The 12,500-nt window shown below is 47.8% G+C and overlaps 6 protein-coding genes across 7 annotated transcripts in view; 3 read left to right on the top strand and 3 right to left on the bottom strand.

The window, feature by feature from the left end:
- The window catches only part of LOC126571738 (structural maintenance of chromosomes protein 4), a 6,512-nt gene extending 331 nt beyond the window's left edge, over window positions 1-6,181 (top strand). Inside the window, exons 1-4 of the mRNA XM_050230521.1 lie at window positions 1-1,811; window positions 1,880-2,960; window positions 4,926-5,525; window positions 5,607-6,181. The exon at window positions 1-1,811 is cut by the window's left edge and continues 331 nt beyond it. Of these exons, the coding sequence (XP_050086478.1) occupies window positions 1-1,811; window positions 1,880-2,960; window positions 4,926-5,525; window positions 5,607-6,056 (3,942 nt within the window). The 3' untranslated portion in view covers window positions 6,057-6,181. The remainder of the gene's footprint in view (window positions 1,812-1,879; window positions 2,961-4,925; window positions 5,526-5,606) is intronic.
- LOC126571763 (plasminogen receptor (KT)) lies at window positions 2,970-6,671 on the bottom strand. Of its 2 annotated transcripts, XM_050230555.1 has the most exons (4): window positions 6,570-6,671; window positions 4,446-4,651; window positions 4,116-4,356; window positions 2,970-4,046 (listed from the first exon to the last, which is right to left on the bottom strand). In XM_050230555.1, the coding sequence occupies exons 2-4, from the start codon at window positions 4,527-4,529 to the stop codon at window positions 3,913-3,915; spliced, it is 459 nt and encodes a 152-aa protein (XP_050086512.1). In that variant the 5' UTR covers window positions 4,530-4,651; window positions 6,570-6,671; the 3' UTR covers window positions 2,970-3,912. The 2 variants fall into 2 exon arrangements, with proteins under 2 accessions (XP_050086512.1, XP_050086511.1); XM_050230554.1 differs by lacking the exon at window positions 6,570-6,671 and having other exon boundaries at window positions 4,446-4,677.
- On the top strand, window positions 6,405-7,252 carry LOC126571765 (selenoprotein H-like). Its single transcript, XM_050230556.1, has 2 exons — window positions 6,405-6,556; window positions 6,622-7,252. Exons 1-2 carry the CDS (start codon window positions 6,512-6,514, stop codon window positions 6,988-6,990), a joined length of 414 nt encoding a protein of 137 aa, XP_050086513.1. The 5' UTR covers window positions 6,405-6,511; the 3' UTR covers window positions 6,991-7,252.
- Window positions 7,253-7,255: 3 nt separating this feature from the next.
- LOC126571761 (39S ribosomal protein L13, mitochondrial) lies at window positions 7,256-8,311 on the bottom strand. The gene is made up of 4 exons (XM_050230552.1): window positions 8,143-8,311; window positions 7,863-7,986; window positions 7,640-7,794; window positions 7,256-7,567 (listed from the first exon to the last, which is right to left on the bottom strand). The coding sequence occupies exons 1-4, from the start codon at window positions 8,164-8,166 to the stop codon at window positions 7,334-7,336; spliced, it is 537 nt and encodes a 178-aa protein (XP_050086509.1). The 5' UTR covers window positions 8,167-8,311; the 3' UTR covers window positions 7,256-7,333.
- Window positions 8,312-9,160: 849 nt separating this feature from the next.
- LOC126571744 (leukotriene A-4 hydrolase) lies at window positions 9,161-12,073 on the top strand. The gene is made up of 8 exons (XM_050230527.1): window positions 9,161-9,296; window positions 9,572-9,661; window positions 9,773-9,888; window positions 9,962-10,291; window positions 10,372-10,523; window positions 10,600-11,005; window positions 11,085-11,416; window positions 11,482-12,073. Exons 2-8 carry the CDS (start codon window positions 9,619-9,621, stop codon window positions 11,966-11,968), a joined length of 1,866 nt encoding a protein of 621 aa, XP_050086484.1. The 5' UTR covers window positions 9,161-9,296; window positions 9,572-9,618; the 3' UTR covers window positions 11,969-12,073.
- Window positions 11,985-12,500, bottom strand: part of LOC126571762 (uncharacterized) — a 1,017-nt gene continuing 501 nt past the window's right edge. Inside the window, exons 3-4 of the mRNA XM_050230553.1 lie at window positions 12,313-12,500; window positions 11,985-12,250 (exon numbers count right to left, since the gene is read on the bottom strand). The exon at window positions 12,313-12,500 is cut by the window's right edge and continues 35 nt beyond it. Coding sequence (XP_050086510.1) covers window positions 12,071-12,250; window positions 12,313-12,500 — 368 coding nt within the window. The 3' untranslated portion in view covers window positions 11,985-12,070. The remainder of the gene's footprint in view (window positions 12,251-12,312) is intronic.

The raw sequence follows: 12,500 nt of genomic DNA on the forward strand, positions 1-12,500 counted from the left end.
ATCTCGAACTACAACTTCAAGAGTTATGCCGGCCTCGTACAGCTCGGTCCGTTCCATCAACGATTCTCCGCCATCATCGGTCCGAATGGGAGCGGCAAAAGCAACGTTATCGATTCGATGCTTTTTGTGTTCGGTTATCGGGCACAAAAGATTCGCTCCAAGAAGATCTCCGTGCTGCTGCACAATTCTGCCCAACATCCGAACACGAACAAGTGCACGGTCGGCGTGCACTTCAAGCAGATTGTCGATCGCGAAGACGGTTCGTTCGATGTTGTGCCCAACAGTGAGTTTGTTGTCGCTAGAACCGCGTTCCGGGACAACAGCTCGTACTACACGATCGACGACAAGCGAGTGCATTTCAAGGAGGTGGCGAAACTGCTGAAACAGCACGGCATCGATCTCGACCACAATCGGTTTCTTATTCTGCAGGGTGAGGTCGAATCGATTGCTATGATGAAATCGAAAGCACAGTCAGAGAACGAATGCGGCATGCTGGAGTACCTGGAGGATATTGTTGGGACGACACGCTATAAGCAGCCCTTGCTTAAGATCCACGAGCGTGCCGAAATGCTGAATGATGAGCGGGCGGAAAAGCACAACCGCTGCAAGCTGGCCGAGCGCGAGATGAAAGATCTGGAGAAACCCATGAGCGAAGCGGTCGAATACTTGAAGCTGGAAAATACGCTAACACGCACGAAAAACCAACAGATCCAAAAGTACATCAGTGAGCAGCAGCGAAAGATTGGTGAGCTGGAGGAGGAACGAGGGCAAGCCGCTGGCATTCTCGCCAAACATGATGAAACGTACGAAGCGCTGAAGGCGGAGCGGCTGGAGAAGGAAAAGATCGTCAAGGAAGAGATCAGACAGTACGATGCGCTCGTAAGCTCGAAGGAGGCCAAGGAGACGGCACTGAAGAGCTCGCTGGACAATTTCGCCAAGGTGCAGGCGAACATGCGGGCTACGAACGAGCGGCGGAAGAAAACGATCGAACAGATCACGACGGAAAAGGAGAAATTGAAGGAACTGATGGAAGTGCCGGAAAAGAACCAGAAAGAAATCACCGAGTCGGAGAAGAAAATTGAATCCCTCACGAAGCAGAAGACTGAGGTGGAAACCAAACTTACGGCCAACATGACAACGCTGCGTGACGAAACCGCGGTGTTGCTGGAGGAGAAGGAAAAGGTTCAAACGGAACTGATCGACTTGAAACGTGTAGTGGATGAGAGTAAATCGGCCCTATCACTCGCCGAATCGGAACTGAACATCCTGCAAAGTGACGAGATAATGGAACGCCGTAAATTGGAAACGCTACGCTATTCGTTCGATGAATCAAACAAAAACTTTGAAGAGAAACGGCAGCGACTGCAAGAGCTGGAGCAAGCGCTACCAGCAACGCGTGCTGAGCTCGCCGAGGAACAGCAAAAGCTAACCCAGAATACCAACGAAGAGAAGGAGCTGCGAATGGAGCTTCGTGGTGTGCAGGGGAAACTGCAGGAGTCCATGCAGGCCATGCAGGCCATGCAGTCGACGCGTTCCCAGGGCAAAGTTCTCGATGCGTTGATGCGCCAGAAGAACGAAGGACGCATTCCCGGGATTCTAGGGCGGCTCGGCAATCTAGGTGGCATCGACGCACGATTCGATGTTGCGATCTCGACGTGCTGCGGCTACTTGGACCATATCGTGGTGGAGACCGTGAACACGGGACAGGCTTGCATCGATTATCTAAAGCAGCATGATGTTGGGCGGGCATCGTTTATCGCGCTGGAGAAGATGCAACAGTATCAGCAAAATTGTCATAGTCGCATTGAAACGTAAGTACGACCGTGGTGAGAAGGCCGATTTTCCCATTAACATGCATCCGCTTCACTTTACTCCACAGGCCCGAGAATGTTCCACGATTGTTCGATCTGATTCGGGTAGAGGACGAACGAGTTCTGCCGGCATTTTACTTTGCCCTCCGTGACACACTCGTGGCTGAGAATCTGGACCAGGGGCAACGGATTGCGTACGGTCGACGCCGCTATCGTGTCGTTACGCTCGGTGGTGATGTGATTGAAACGTCTGGCACAATGTCGGGTGGTGGCCGATCACAGCATCGTGGTCGCATGGGAACGCAGGTTCAGACGAAAACATCCGCCTCCAGTGAAGCGGCCGGTGCATCGAGTCGTGAAATTGAGCAAATGCAAATCCGAGCCCAGGACATACAATCCCAGATCAACTTCCTTCAGGAGCAACAAGGCTCCCTGCAGGCCAACATTCAGCGCCTAACGGCCAAGGTGAAGCAACAGGAGATGGAGCTGAAGCGAATGCGGCTAGACGTGGCCAGCTTGCAGGAACAGTTGCCACGATTGCGCGAGCAACTGGAACGCCAGCAAGAGCGCGTTGCCAGGACACACTCCGACCCGGAACGGGTGCGTGCCCTCGAGACGAAAGTGAGCGAGTGCAAGGAAACGTTCGAGCTAGCGAACGATAAGGCATCCAGTGTGCAGCAGGAGGTGGACCGGTACACGAACCAGATCAATGAAATCACAAACAGCAAGGTAAAATCATTGCAGACGAAAATCAATGGCTTCACCAAGCAGATCGATAAACTGACAGCCAACATTAGCAAGCTCGCGGTCGAGATCAAAACGTCCGAGCGTAATGTGAAGAAATCGGAGAATAAAATCCGCAGCATGGAGGAGGAGGTTGAATCGGCGCAGAATGCGATCCGCAAGGGTAACGATGATCGAACGCAGCTGGAAGAGGAAGCTAAACAACTGAAGGGAGAGCTGGAACAAATGAAGGAAGCGATCGAGAAAGCGCACGAAGGTTCGTCGAGCGTCAAAAAAGAAATTGTTGCGCTACAGAAACGAGAGGCAGAGGGAAAGATGAAGCGCTTGGAATTTGAGCAGATCCTTCAGACCATCGACGGTAAACTGCAGGAAACAAAGGACACGTTGCCGCACTGGAAAGATAAGGTAAGCAGTATCAGCGGTTACCCGCGATTTTATTATTGAACCATTTATTTACGAATTTAAACACACGCGGAGCTATTATTACACATGCAATGGAACAGCCCCTTATTGATACCCTTTGGGGCATGTGCGTTCTTTTCCAACGGACCAACGTACGCTCGTGCGATGAGCGGATGGTTTTTCTTTTTCAGGATTTTACATTTTAAAGGCAAATTGTTATCTTTCGTTATTACGTTTCACCTATGCATTACTTGTTTACGTGTTTTTTTTTCTCGACATTAAGAGAGTAAATGCACTTTTCAATTATTGTTATCGTTTCCATATATAGCATTTTCGTAATCATATGGAGATGCAAAGTTGGAGCAAGCGGATTGTGAAACGTTTATGTTGGAGCGCATTTGCCAACTCCAAACGCCTGATACGTATTTGAATGATAACGATGAATGAGAGAGAAAGAGAGTAAACACGAAGAAAGGGAATCGAGACACCAAGAACTTCAGAGGAAGAGAAATTGCTGTCGAAAGACTTCAGATGAGAAGAATCGATAAATCGGTTTAGATTGAACTACCTACTGTGTGATGGAATTTCATCAAACGCTTATTACATCGCATCCATGTTTATGAAACCTTGGTCTTGGGGCATTAAAGATAGATCACCGTATCAGATTACGCTTTGCTCCGAAATTCAAGATGAATGCACAGATTTTCATTAATTTTATCCTTGCCTTTGTGTTAAAACGCAATCCGTTAATCGTGCTTAGTGTTTGTGCAGCCAATTGTTTAGAACTGTTAACACCAATCTAGTGCAATCTCACTCTTTTCGTGTTGAATGTGCACTAGCTTTTGCGTTCACTCTACTGGGATTGTCCCGATAGAGATCTCGCAGAGGGTATATCGTGGTCATTGCTGCCTAATACTGTTTCCCGGGTGAGGCGTAGTTATGATGGAATAATAAATTAGAGCTGATGCGGATGGAGTCGAATTTTGTCATCAATCTCCAACCTAGCGGAATCGATCTCCGACACCGTCGGTAAACCGCTTGGCCACTCTAAAAGCTCCGGTTCATTGTGCATAATCATCTCGGCTTCGGCTGGGATAAGAAAATGTGCGTTGATAAAGCAAAAGAATGATTCAATCACAGCAATCCGAGTGCACTTACCTTGTATTCGATGTATTTTGGTGCCGTACGCAAGATCCGCATAGTAGGCCACGATGAAGGAAAGCGGTACGATCGGAGCCAGCGTGCCCGGCCGTTTCGTTAGCCGGAAGCGGCTCACTAGACCAAGCGTCGATACACCGTAGAACGATGCGAGCCAGTAAAACAGTTCCCTGGCTTTAGAAATCTCCATGGCCGTTTCGCGGCTCTTCATCTGATAATGCATCTGTATCCAGCGTTCCATCTACGATAGGCAGTGCCACCGGAGAAAAGGAGTGTAGACCGATTGACTGGCATAAACCAATAACCACAAAAGGGATCGCGAAGCTGTACCTTGATCTTATTCATCTCGGAAATGTACTCTTGATTCTTCTTGAGCGCTTCCGCTCCTGCAGGATGTGAAAAAAAGCTTCCCATAGTGGTCAGAGAATGAAGCTAATCCTTAGATAGTTCACTTTAATGCCAGAGACAGAACCCTGGTGCGAGAGTTAAATTGAATGCAGAATCAACTCCCTCAGACTATCGGCGGTCTTCGGCCACTGAAAACGAGTTATCTGACGCTCGATTAGGTAAACACAGATGCATGAAATATTGACAAATTCTACCTCTCACCCTACGATAGAACAAAAATATTGACCCCGAGAAATGATCCTTGACGCATGCGCTATCGATCCATAACAAACGAATAAGTGTCCGCTCTTCCTCGCTATCAAATTGTCACGTGGAAGAATCGTTACAGGCTTTTTTCAAAAATATTTTCTACGCAATTTCTCTTATTTTAATCATCACTTTTTGTTGTCCTATTTTGTTTAGTTGAAACCATTGAAACTACATGAAATCCCCGGAACACCGAACCCGGAACCACTGAAGGAGTATACCGAGGAGGAGCTGGCGGGCTACAAGCTGCCCGATCTCCAGTATCAGATTTCGATCCTGGAGGAACAACTAAATGCCAACAAGCCCAACTTGTCCGTGATCGACGAGTACTTGCGGAAACAGGAAGCCTACCTGCAGCGGGTGGCCGTGCTAGAAGAGATCACTGCCAAGCGAAATGAAATGCGGAAGCTCTACGACGATGTGCGCAAGAAGCGTTTTACTGAGTTTATGCGCGGTTTTCACATCATCACCAAGAAGCTCAAAGAGATGTACCAAATGATCACGCTCGGTGGTGATGCCGAGCTGGAGCTGGTCGATTCGATGGACCCGTTCACCGAGGGTATCGTGTTCAGTGTGCGCCCTCCGAAAAAAACGTGGAAAATGATTTCCAACCTTTCCGGTGGCGAAAAGACGCTCTCCTCGTTGGCGCTGGTATTCGCGCTGCATTACTACAAACCGTCGCCGTTGTACGTGATGGATGAGATCGATGCGGCACTCGATTTCAAAAATGTCTCCATCGTCGCTCACTACATTCGGGTAAGTCATTCGCCGGAATGTGGCGAAGCTGGTTTGGCTAATGGAAATTATTCTTTGGCTAATGGAAATTCTTTCCCACAGGAACGTACCAAGAACGCACAGTTTATTATCATCTCGCTACGATCGAACATGTTCGAGCTGTCGGATATTTTGGTGGGCATTTACAAGGTGAATGATTGCACAAACTCTGCGGCCATCGACAATGATCCGCCAAAGACAAATTACGTTGGCAGTCAATCGCAACAACAGCATCCACCAGCATCGCAACAGTTTGGCTACGGCAATCTGAATAACAACGATGACCACAATGTTAGCCTGCATTCACCGCCCGCTAACGGTGCTTCCGTGGCACGTGATGCGTCGGAGGCTAACGGTGAAAGCATGATTACGAGCGCAGTTGAAAATGGCAATCAAAAGGACAACGAAACCATCGGTGACAAATCCGACGCGGAACCAATGCCGATCGATCAATCGATCGTGGTAGATAACAGCCACGTGCAACCGATGGACGTCGAGATGGAAGTACAATGACCGTGTATCGCAATTTATCTGTTTTTTTTCTCCATTAATCTATGTAAACAGCGCTTGTTTGTACAAAATGACCTCTAAAGAGAAGGGTATACTATAAAACTGTAAAATAAATATTTTAAAAGAAATCTCCGTTCTCCAAAGAATTCTCCATTGATTTATGCTGTTCAATATAGCACTGAATGAAGGTAAATTATTGCAATTCCAGTTCGTAAATGATTCCAAAGTAGTCCAACTGGATCGCAGGAATTCAAAATTATTCCGCTCTCTTCTCTCTTCGCTCTCTTCAAATTAAAATCTCTTCGCTCTCGAAAAAATCTGTCAAATCCTCAGGAAAAACGGCCGTCCAAACTTGGCGCGCTTTTGTCCGAACGCAGCACGCGGCGTCGTCCTTGAAAAGGTAGAAAGTGCGTAAAAAGATCTAGAACCACAAGCTAAGCAGAAGCGTGTCGAGAAGGATGGCTCCTCGTCGCAAACGTACGGCGGCCAGCAAGTCTAGCGAGGTAAGAAATTTACAATATTCTCGAACTCTTTCCGATGCTGATGTTGCGGCGTTCTTCTCCAATAGACGGTGGCGAAGAAAGCAAAAGCAGAAGATCCGAAGACGCCGGCAGCGCCTGCTGAGAAGGAGAAGGACACTGGAGGGGCCAACGGAGCCTATCTGTTCATCGAACACTGCAAATCATGATCCGTGTTCAAGCGCAAGGCCACAGAGGTCCACTCGGAACTGTGTGCGCTTGCGCCGGAACACAACTTCCAGTTGGTGTTGAACGAGAACGGTAAACCACGCCGTGGTGCCTTCGAGATTGCCGTCGCCAAGACCAAGGACGGCGAGAGGGTACCGGTTTGGTCGGGTCTACCGAAGGGTCCACCCAGGAAGGACAAATTCCCGGAAGTGAAAACGTTGCTTGACGACGTCGTAAAGGCGCTCAAGTAACGCCCTTACAATTCCGTGTGCCATTTGAGCCTCACGATCGTTGGTACTGGTAGGGTGACGATCGCTTCAGGTCGTGGCCACCCTTAACGCTATGCCGCATGGTGAATTCGGATTAAACCGCAAAAACGGCCTCCGTTTTCGGAAGATTTGCTAGCTTAAGGGTGGACGCTTGGAGCCGATCATTGCGCTAACGAACATCCATCGATCGCATTCCAGAGAGAGAGTACAAATTTTTGTTGAAATACATACTCAGGATAACTATTTAAAACGGTTGTTTTATTTCGCTATCGAACAGCATCCGTTGACAAACTACACGGGCCACTGAACGGCCATGGCCGCTTTCCTATCGAAGAATGTAATCCTGAGGGTAGTCCATGATCTTGGGGAAGTTGCGAACAACTTCCTCGTCGATTTTGTCCAACCGTTCCGGTACCCGGCGTGGCTGTCGTATTTGATTGGTAACATTTTCCAGTATTTCTTTGGGCACCTCCTCATCCTTGAACAGATGCAGCCTTTGCATTGTGTATCGTCGTTGCAGATTGCCCTTCATTGCACGGTAAACGGCTTTCTTCATGATCTGCATCCGCAACGAAGCAAAAGAGATTAGTTTTCTATCGGTTTTAATCCGGCAAGCACATCCGGGACGTACCATGGTAGGGTCTTTCTCGTGCAGCTGCCAGGCGAGTGTCCAACTGGCGCCTCCCGCGTATCCGGTGTGATGGAAATAGGCACGTTTTTTCCACTCATCGCCAGGCAGAGCTATTTCCGACGTGTTGATCACCACTACGTGGTCTCCGCAGTCATCTGGAAAAGGAAAGATTCGTCAACTTCGGGGTCTTAACATGGAAAATACCGTTGTTTCCAGTACTTACTTAATGGATGGTATATTGGCTTATGGAGGCCCATTAGATGCTTTCTTATGAGCGACGCCGCCTCGAACGGGTTTTGCCAGGTGCAATCGAATATGTGCCATTGCCGAGCGAACGTAGCCCATTGCTGTGGAAATCAATAGGCGTTAATACATCACAGCCAACAGCATGTTTTTTGTTAGTTCCTATTCTACGGTAAATCGGGAGTTGTTTCATAACTAGCCGGCAAGAAAGGCATGCCGGGATCCATCCGGGAAGAGACTACAACGTGTCTGCTATATACCTGAACTCGCTGTGTAGCGGACATTTTTCTCAATCACACTGCTAGCCCCGAAAGACGGATAAATCACAAATTTTAACAAGAAACAAGTCCAATAAATTGCAATTTTATGCAAAATCGTGGCGACTCCGAAGATTCCAAAACAAACCCGCGTTTTGACGTTTGTCTTGGGGCGTTTACAAAGCGCAAGTGGGAGTGAAATATAGAGCCGGCGATACATGAAGCGTAAACTCTCGTATAAACTCAGAATGTAATGCCAAAAAGTTTAAGCCGGCGATACATGAAGCGTAAACTCAAGCGTAAATATAAAATTAATTTACACTTGAACATGTTTACATGACCGGGTTGAGACGCGTAATCCGAATTACACTGAACTTTAATCGACTTTTGAGAGAAAAATAGAATCTTTTTTCCAAAGAAAAAGATTAAAAACGCTAGTAATGAACACTCACTATTAATGCAAACCACGAACAGGAAATGTAGTGGGGCAAATCGCTTGCAAACAGCGTTTACGCTAGGATTTATGCTCCGTGGACCTATAATCTCTTTTACATCGTGTAAACGGCAAATGTAAACTGTTTGGCATTACATTCTGAGTTTATACGAGAGTTTACGCTTCATGTATCGCCGGCTTTACGCTTCGTGTGGCAGGCATAATCGCATAAAAGTTTATACCGAAACGTCAAATGCAATTACATTCGTGCACCTGCAATTACACTATGCTATTACATCAATTACATGTGTTTCTTGCCACAAAAAACATAAATCGACGAGATAAGTTGATTTCTGAACATCTTTTTATATATTTTAAGATGTTTTTACTGTATATTAGCGATTGTAGAACATTTAATTCTTCAGAACGCTACGCTTCATGTTGGTGCTGTATTTACGCTTGCTTTTACGCTCGGATTTACGCTCCGCGGGCCTATAATCTTTTTGACATAAGTATAATCTTTTTGGCATTACACTCTGAGTTTATACGAGAGTTTACGCTTCATGTATCCCCGGCTTAGGATTTTGCGGTGGTCGTGCCGTTCGTGTGACCAGGCCTTCGCATTCGCCTTCGAGCCTTCGAGATCTACAAGCGATCATCATTACACCGGCGTGCCTTGCTTTTCGTGGTCGGAAGTAAAATTCTTCAATCCCACCCAAAACCGGTATGTACGGTGAAACCTAAACAACAGTTTTCCCCCGAAAAAAAAGTAGGCCATAGGTGTCGTGCGATATTTCATTGATGTGTCACCCCATCGTCGACGTTGAATTAAACGAAGCGTCGGCGGTTTCTCTACAGCCTCCCAAAAGTGTTCGTGCGTGGGCTTTCTGGATGCGAGGGGGGCCAATCGGAATTTGCATATCATTTAAACGCATCTGAAGGGAGGGGCAATTATCATGCAAAAGTGTTCACAGTCGATCATTTCCATACTGTTTGCAGGTTCCTTGCTATTGCTGCTGCTTACGTTGTACGGCCCAGCAACCACGATGCGGTTAAGTCCACTCGATCCCAGCTCCTACTCCAACGCGCGTAAGTGGATAGAAACAACGGCATTCAACCGAGATAACCGAGAGCTTTTGTGGTACATTATCTCCTAAACGACTGGCCCATAATGAAACCTCTCCATCATGTTCCCACCAGACGAGCTTATCATCCGTCATGTGGATCTCGATTGGACGGTGAACTTTGATAAGAGCACGATCTCCGGCACCGCAACGCTGCAGTTCAAGTTGCTTAAAGCGGATCTTCAAGAAATCGTAAGTAATGGCAGTACAGAAATGGCCTTCTCAACGTCTTCCAAGTTAGTCGTCTTCCATCGTCTTCCAATAGTTTCTAGATGTGAGCGACATCAACGTGTCTTCAGTATCCATCCAAACCTCCGGTGCCGGTGAGGTACCGTTAGATTGGGATATCGGCGGCACGATTCCCAACATTGGTTCGAAGCTGACGCTCTATCTGCCAACGAAGACGAGTGGCGAGTTGACGGTAGTGATTGGATATGAAACCTCTCCGAAGGCCAGTGGTCTCCAGTGGCTAACACCGGAGCAAACGTTCGGAAAGAAGCATCCGTACCTGTTCAGCCAGTGCCAGGCCATCCACGCCCGTTCCATCCTGCCCTGTCAGGATACACCGGCCGTAAAGTTTACTTACAATGCCACGGTAAGGGGTGTTTGATCACTCGATCGATCGATCGTAAGGTTTTGTTTTTGATCACAAACTATGCTCTTTCTACATTCCAGCTACATCATCCGACAGAGGTGACTGGATTGATGAGCGCCATTAAGATCGATTCGCAGGCCGGCGTTTCGAAGTTTCAGCAGAAAACTCCCATTCCGAGCTATTTGCTAGCGATCGTGGTAGGCGCACTGGTTTCCAAGCCAATCGGTCCGATGTAGGTGACTTCGTTTTGATTCCGTTTTCAGAGCCCTCAAATTTCATTCGAATGCTTTGCTTCTCGTCATCCACAGATCGAGCGTATGGGCAGAGCAGGAACAGATCGATGAAGCAGCCGAAGAATTTTCGCAAACGGCCGACTTCATTGCGAAGGCGGAAGAAATCTGTGGCCCATATGTGTGGGAGCGTTACGACCTGCTCGTCATGCCACCCAGTTTCCCATTCGGAGGAATGGAGAATCCCTGCCTGACGTTCGTGACCCCGACCCTGCTTGCAGGCGATAAATCGTTGGCCACAGTCGTGGCGCATGAAATCGCTCACAGCTGGACGGGCAATTTGGTGACAAATCGTAACTTTGAGCACTTTTGGCTCAACGAAGGTTTTACCGTGTTCGTCGAGGGCAAGATCGTCGGAAGACTGGCCGGAAATGCATCGCGTGATTTTCACGCTCTGCACGGATTGAGTGAACTGACGGATTGTGTAAGTCGATTGTGTACCCCGATGATAACGACGATTGATAAGTAACCAGCGATTTACATCAAACCTATATCTCCACTAGATTAAAACACAATTGGCCGATACACCGGAGCTGACACGACTGGTGGTGGATCTGACCGAACTCGGTCCAGACGATGCGTTCTCCACGGTGCCGTACATGAAGGGTTCGACCTTTTTGCGCTACCTAGAGGATCTGTTCGGTGGACCGGCCGTGTTTGAGCCGTTCTTCCGTGCATATCTGGACCGATTCAAGTACCAATCGGTGCTGACAAATGACTTCAAGCAGATGTTGTACGATTGGTTCATCAAAGATCCGGCCAATGAGGTGCTGCTAGAGCGCATTAACTGGGATACGTGGCTGTTCGGCGAAGGGATGCCTCCTGTTATTCCAAAGTAAGCAACTGCATGAGTGAATTGATAGCTTGACCTGATTTCTGACCATTTCCTTTCCGCCACAGCTACGATCGATCGCTGCTAGAGGCATGCCAGGCACACGCAAAACTATGGGCCGAAAACGAGCTGGATGCCATCAAGGATTCACCGTTGCTGAAACAGACGCTTACGAGCGTTCAGCTGATCGAGTTTCTGGCACAGCTGTTGGAGCGCAAGTCGATTGTGGGACTGACGGCCGAGAAGATTGATCTGCTGGCAAGCACTTATGGGCTGCGGGTGAGCAAGAATGCGGAGATACGGTTCCGGCTCGTCCGGCTGTACATTCGTGCCCGGCTCATGGATCGGATGGAGGAAATTCTGGCATTCCTTAACAGCAACTTCCGCATGAAGTTTGTACGGCCAATCTACAAAGAATTGGCTGGATGGCCTGCCGCTAAGCCAATCGCGATCGAGAACTACAACCGCGTGAAGGATCAGATGATGACCGTATGTGCCTACACGGTTGCGAAGGATCTGGGTCTTTCGGATGCATCGAGCAGTGGAACTGCATAAAGTGTGGTCTAAATGCTTTACGCTTCTGGTTAATGTTATTTGATTTCGATGGATGCAGATGAATGATGGCGAATGTTCTGTAATAAAATGCACAAACACATTTTACACCGCAACGGATTTTCGGGGTGGTTGTGGACAGCTGGCTTCCGAATCGTTAATGACCCTACAGACTTCAGCCCTGGAAGAGTATCGCAATTCATCTGGCGATACCGTCGCTCGCCAGTGAAGGAATAAGATCGTCCCACTGATCGCCAGTAGCACAGCGGCTAATATGGTAAGGGGCTTGCAAAGGAGTGGTATAAAATTAACACAAAATCGCGGTTTTGCAGATTCCAGATACTTACTTCAGGGACTTTTTGAATGGTCTGCAGCGAACGGGAACACTGGGTCATAGTAATGATCGAGATAATAAGAAGAATGAAGAAAACGACATAAGATAACGCTAGCACTATTATGTGCTGCTTTTTGAGTGCTGCTTCTGCTTTGACCAAATTTAAAGCGTAACTGGAGTAGGATATCATCGTAAGCACGG

This window comes from Anopheles aquasalis, chromosome 2 (assembly GCF_943734665.1).
Source record: "Anopheles aquasalis chromosome 2, idAnoAquaMG_Q_19, whole genome shotgun sequence".
Lineage (NCBI taxonomy): Eukaryota > Metazoa > Arthropoda > Insecta > Diptera > Culicidae > Anopheles > Anopheles aquasalis.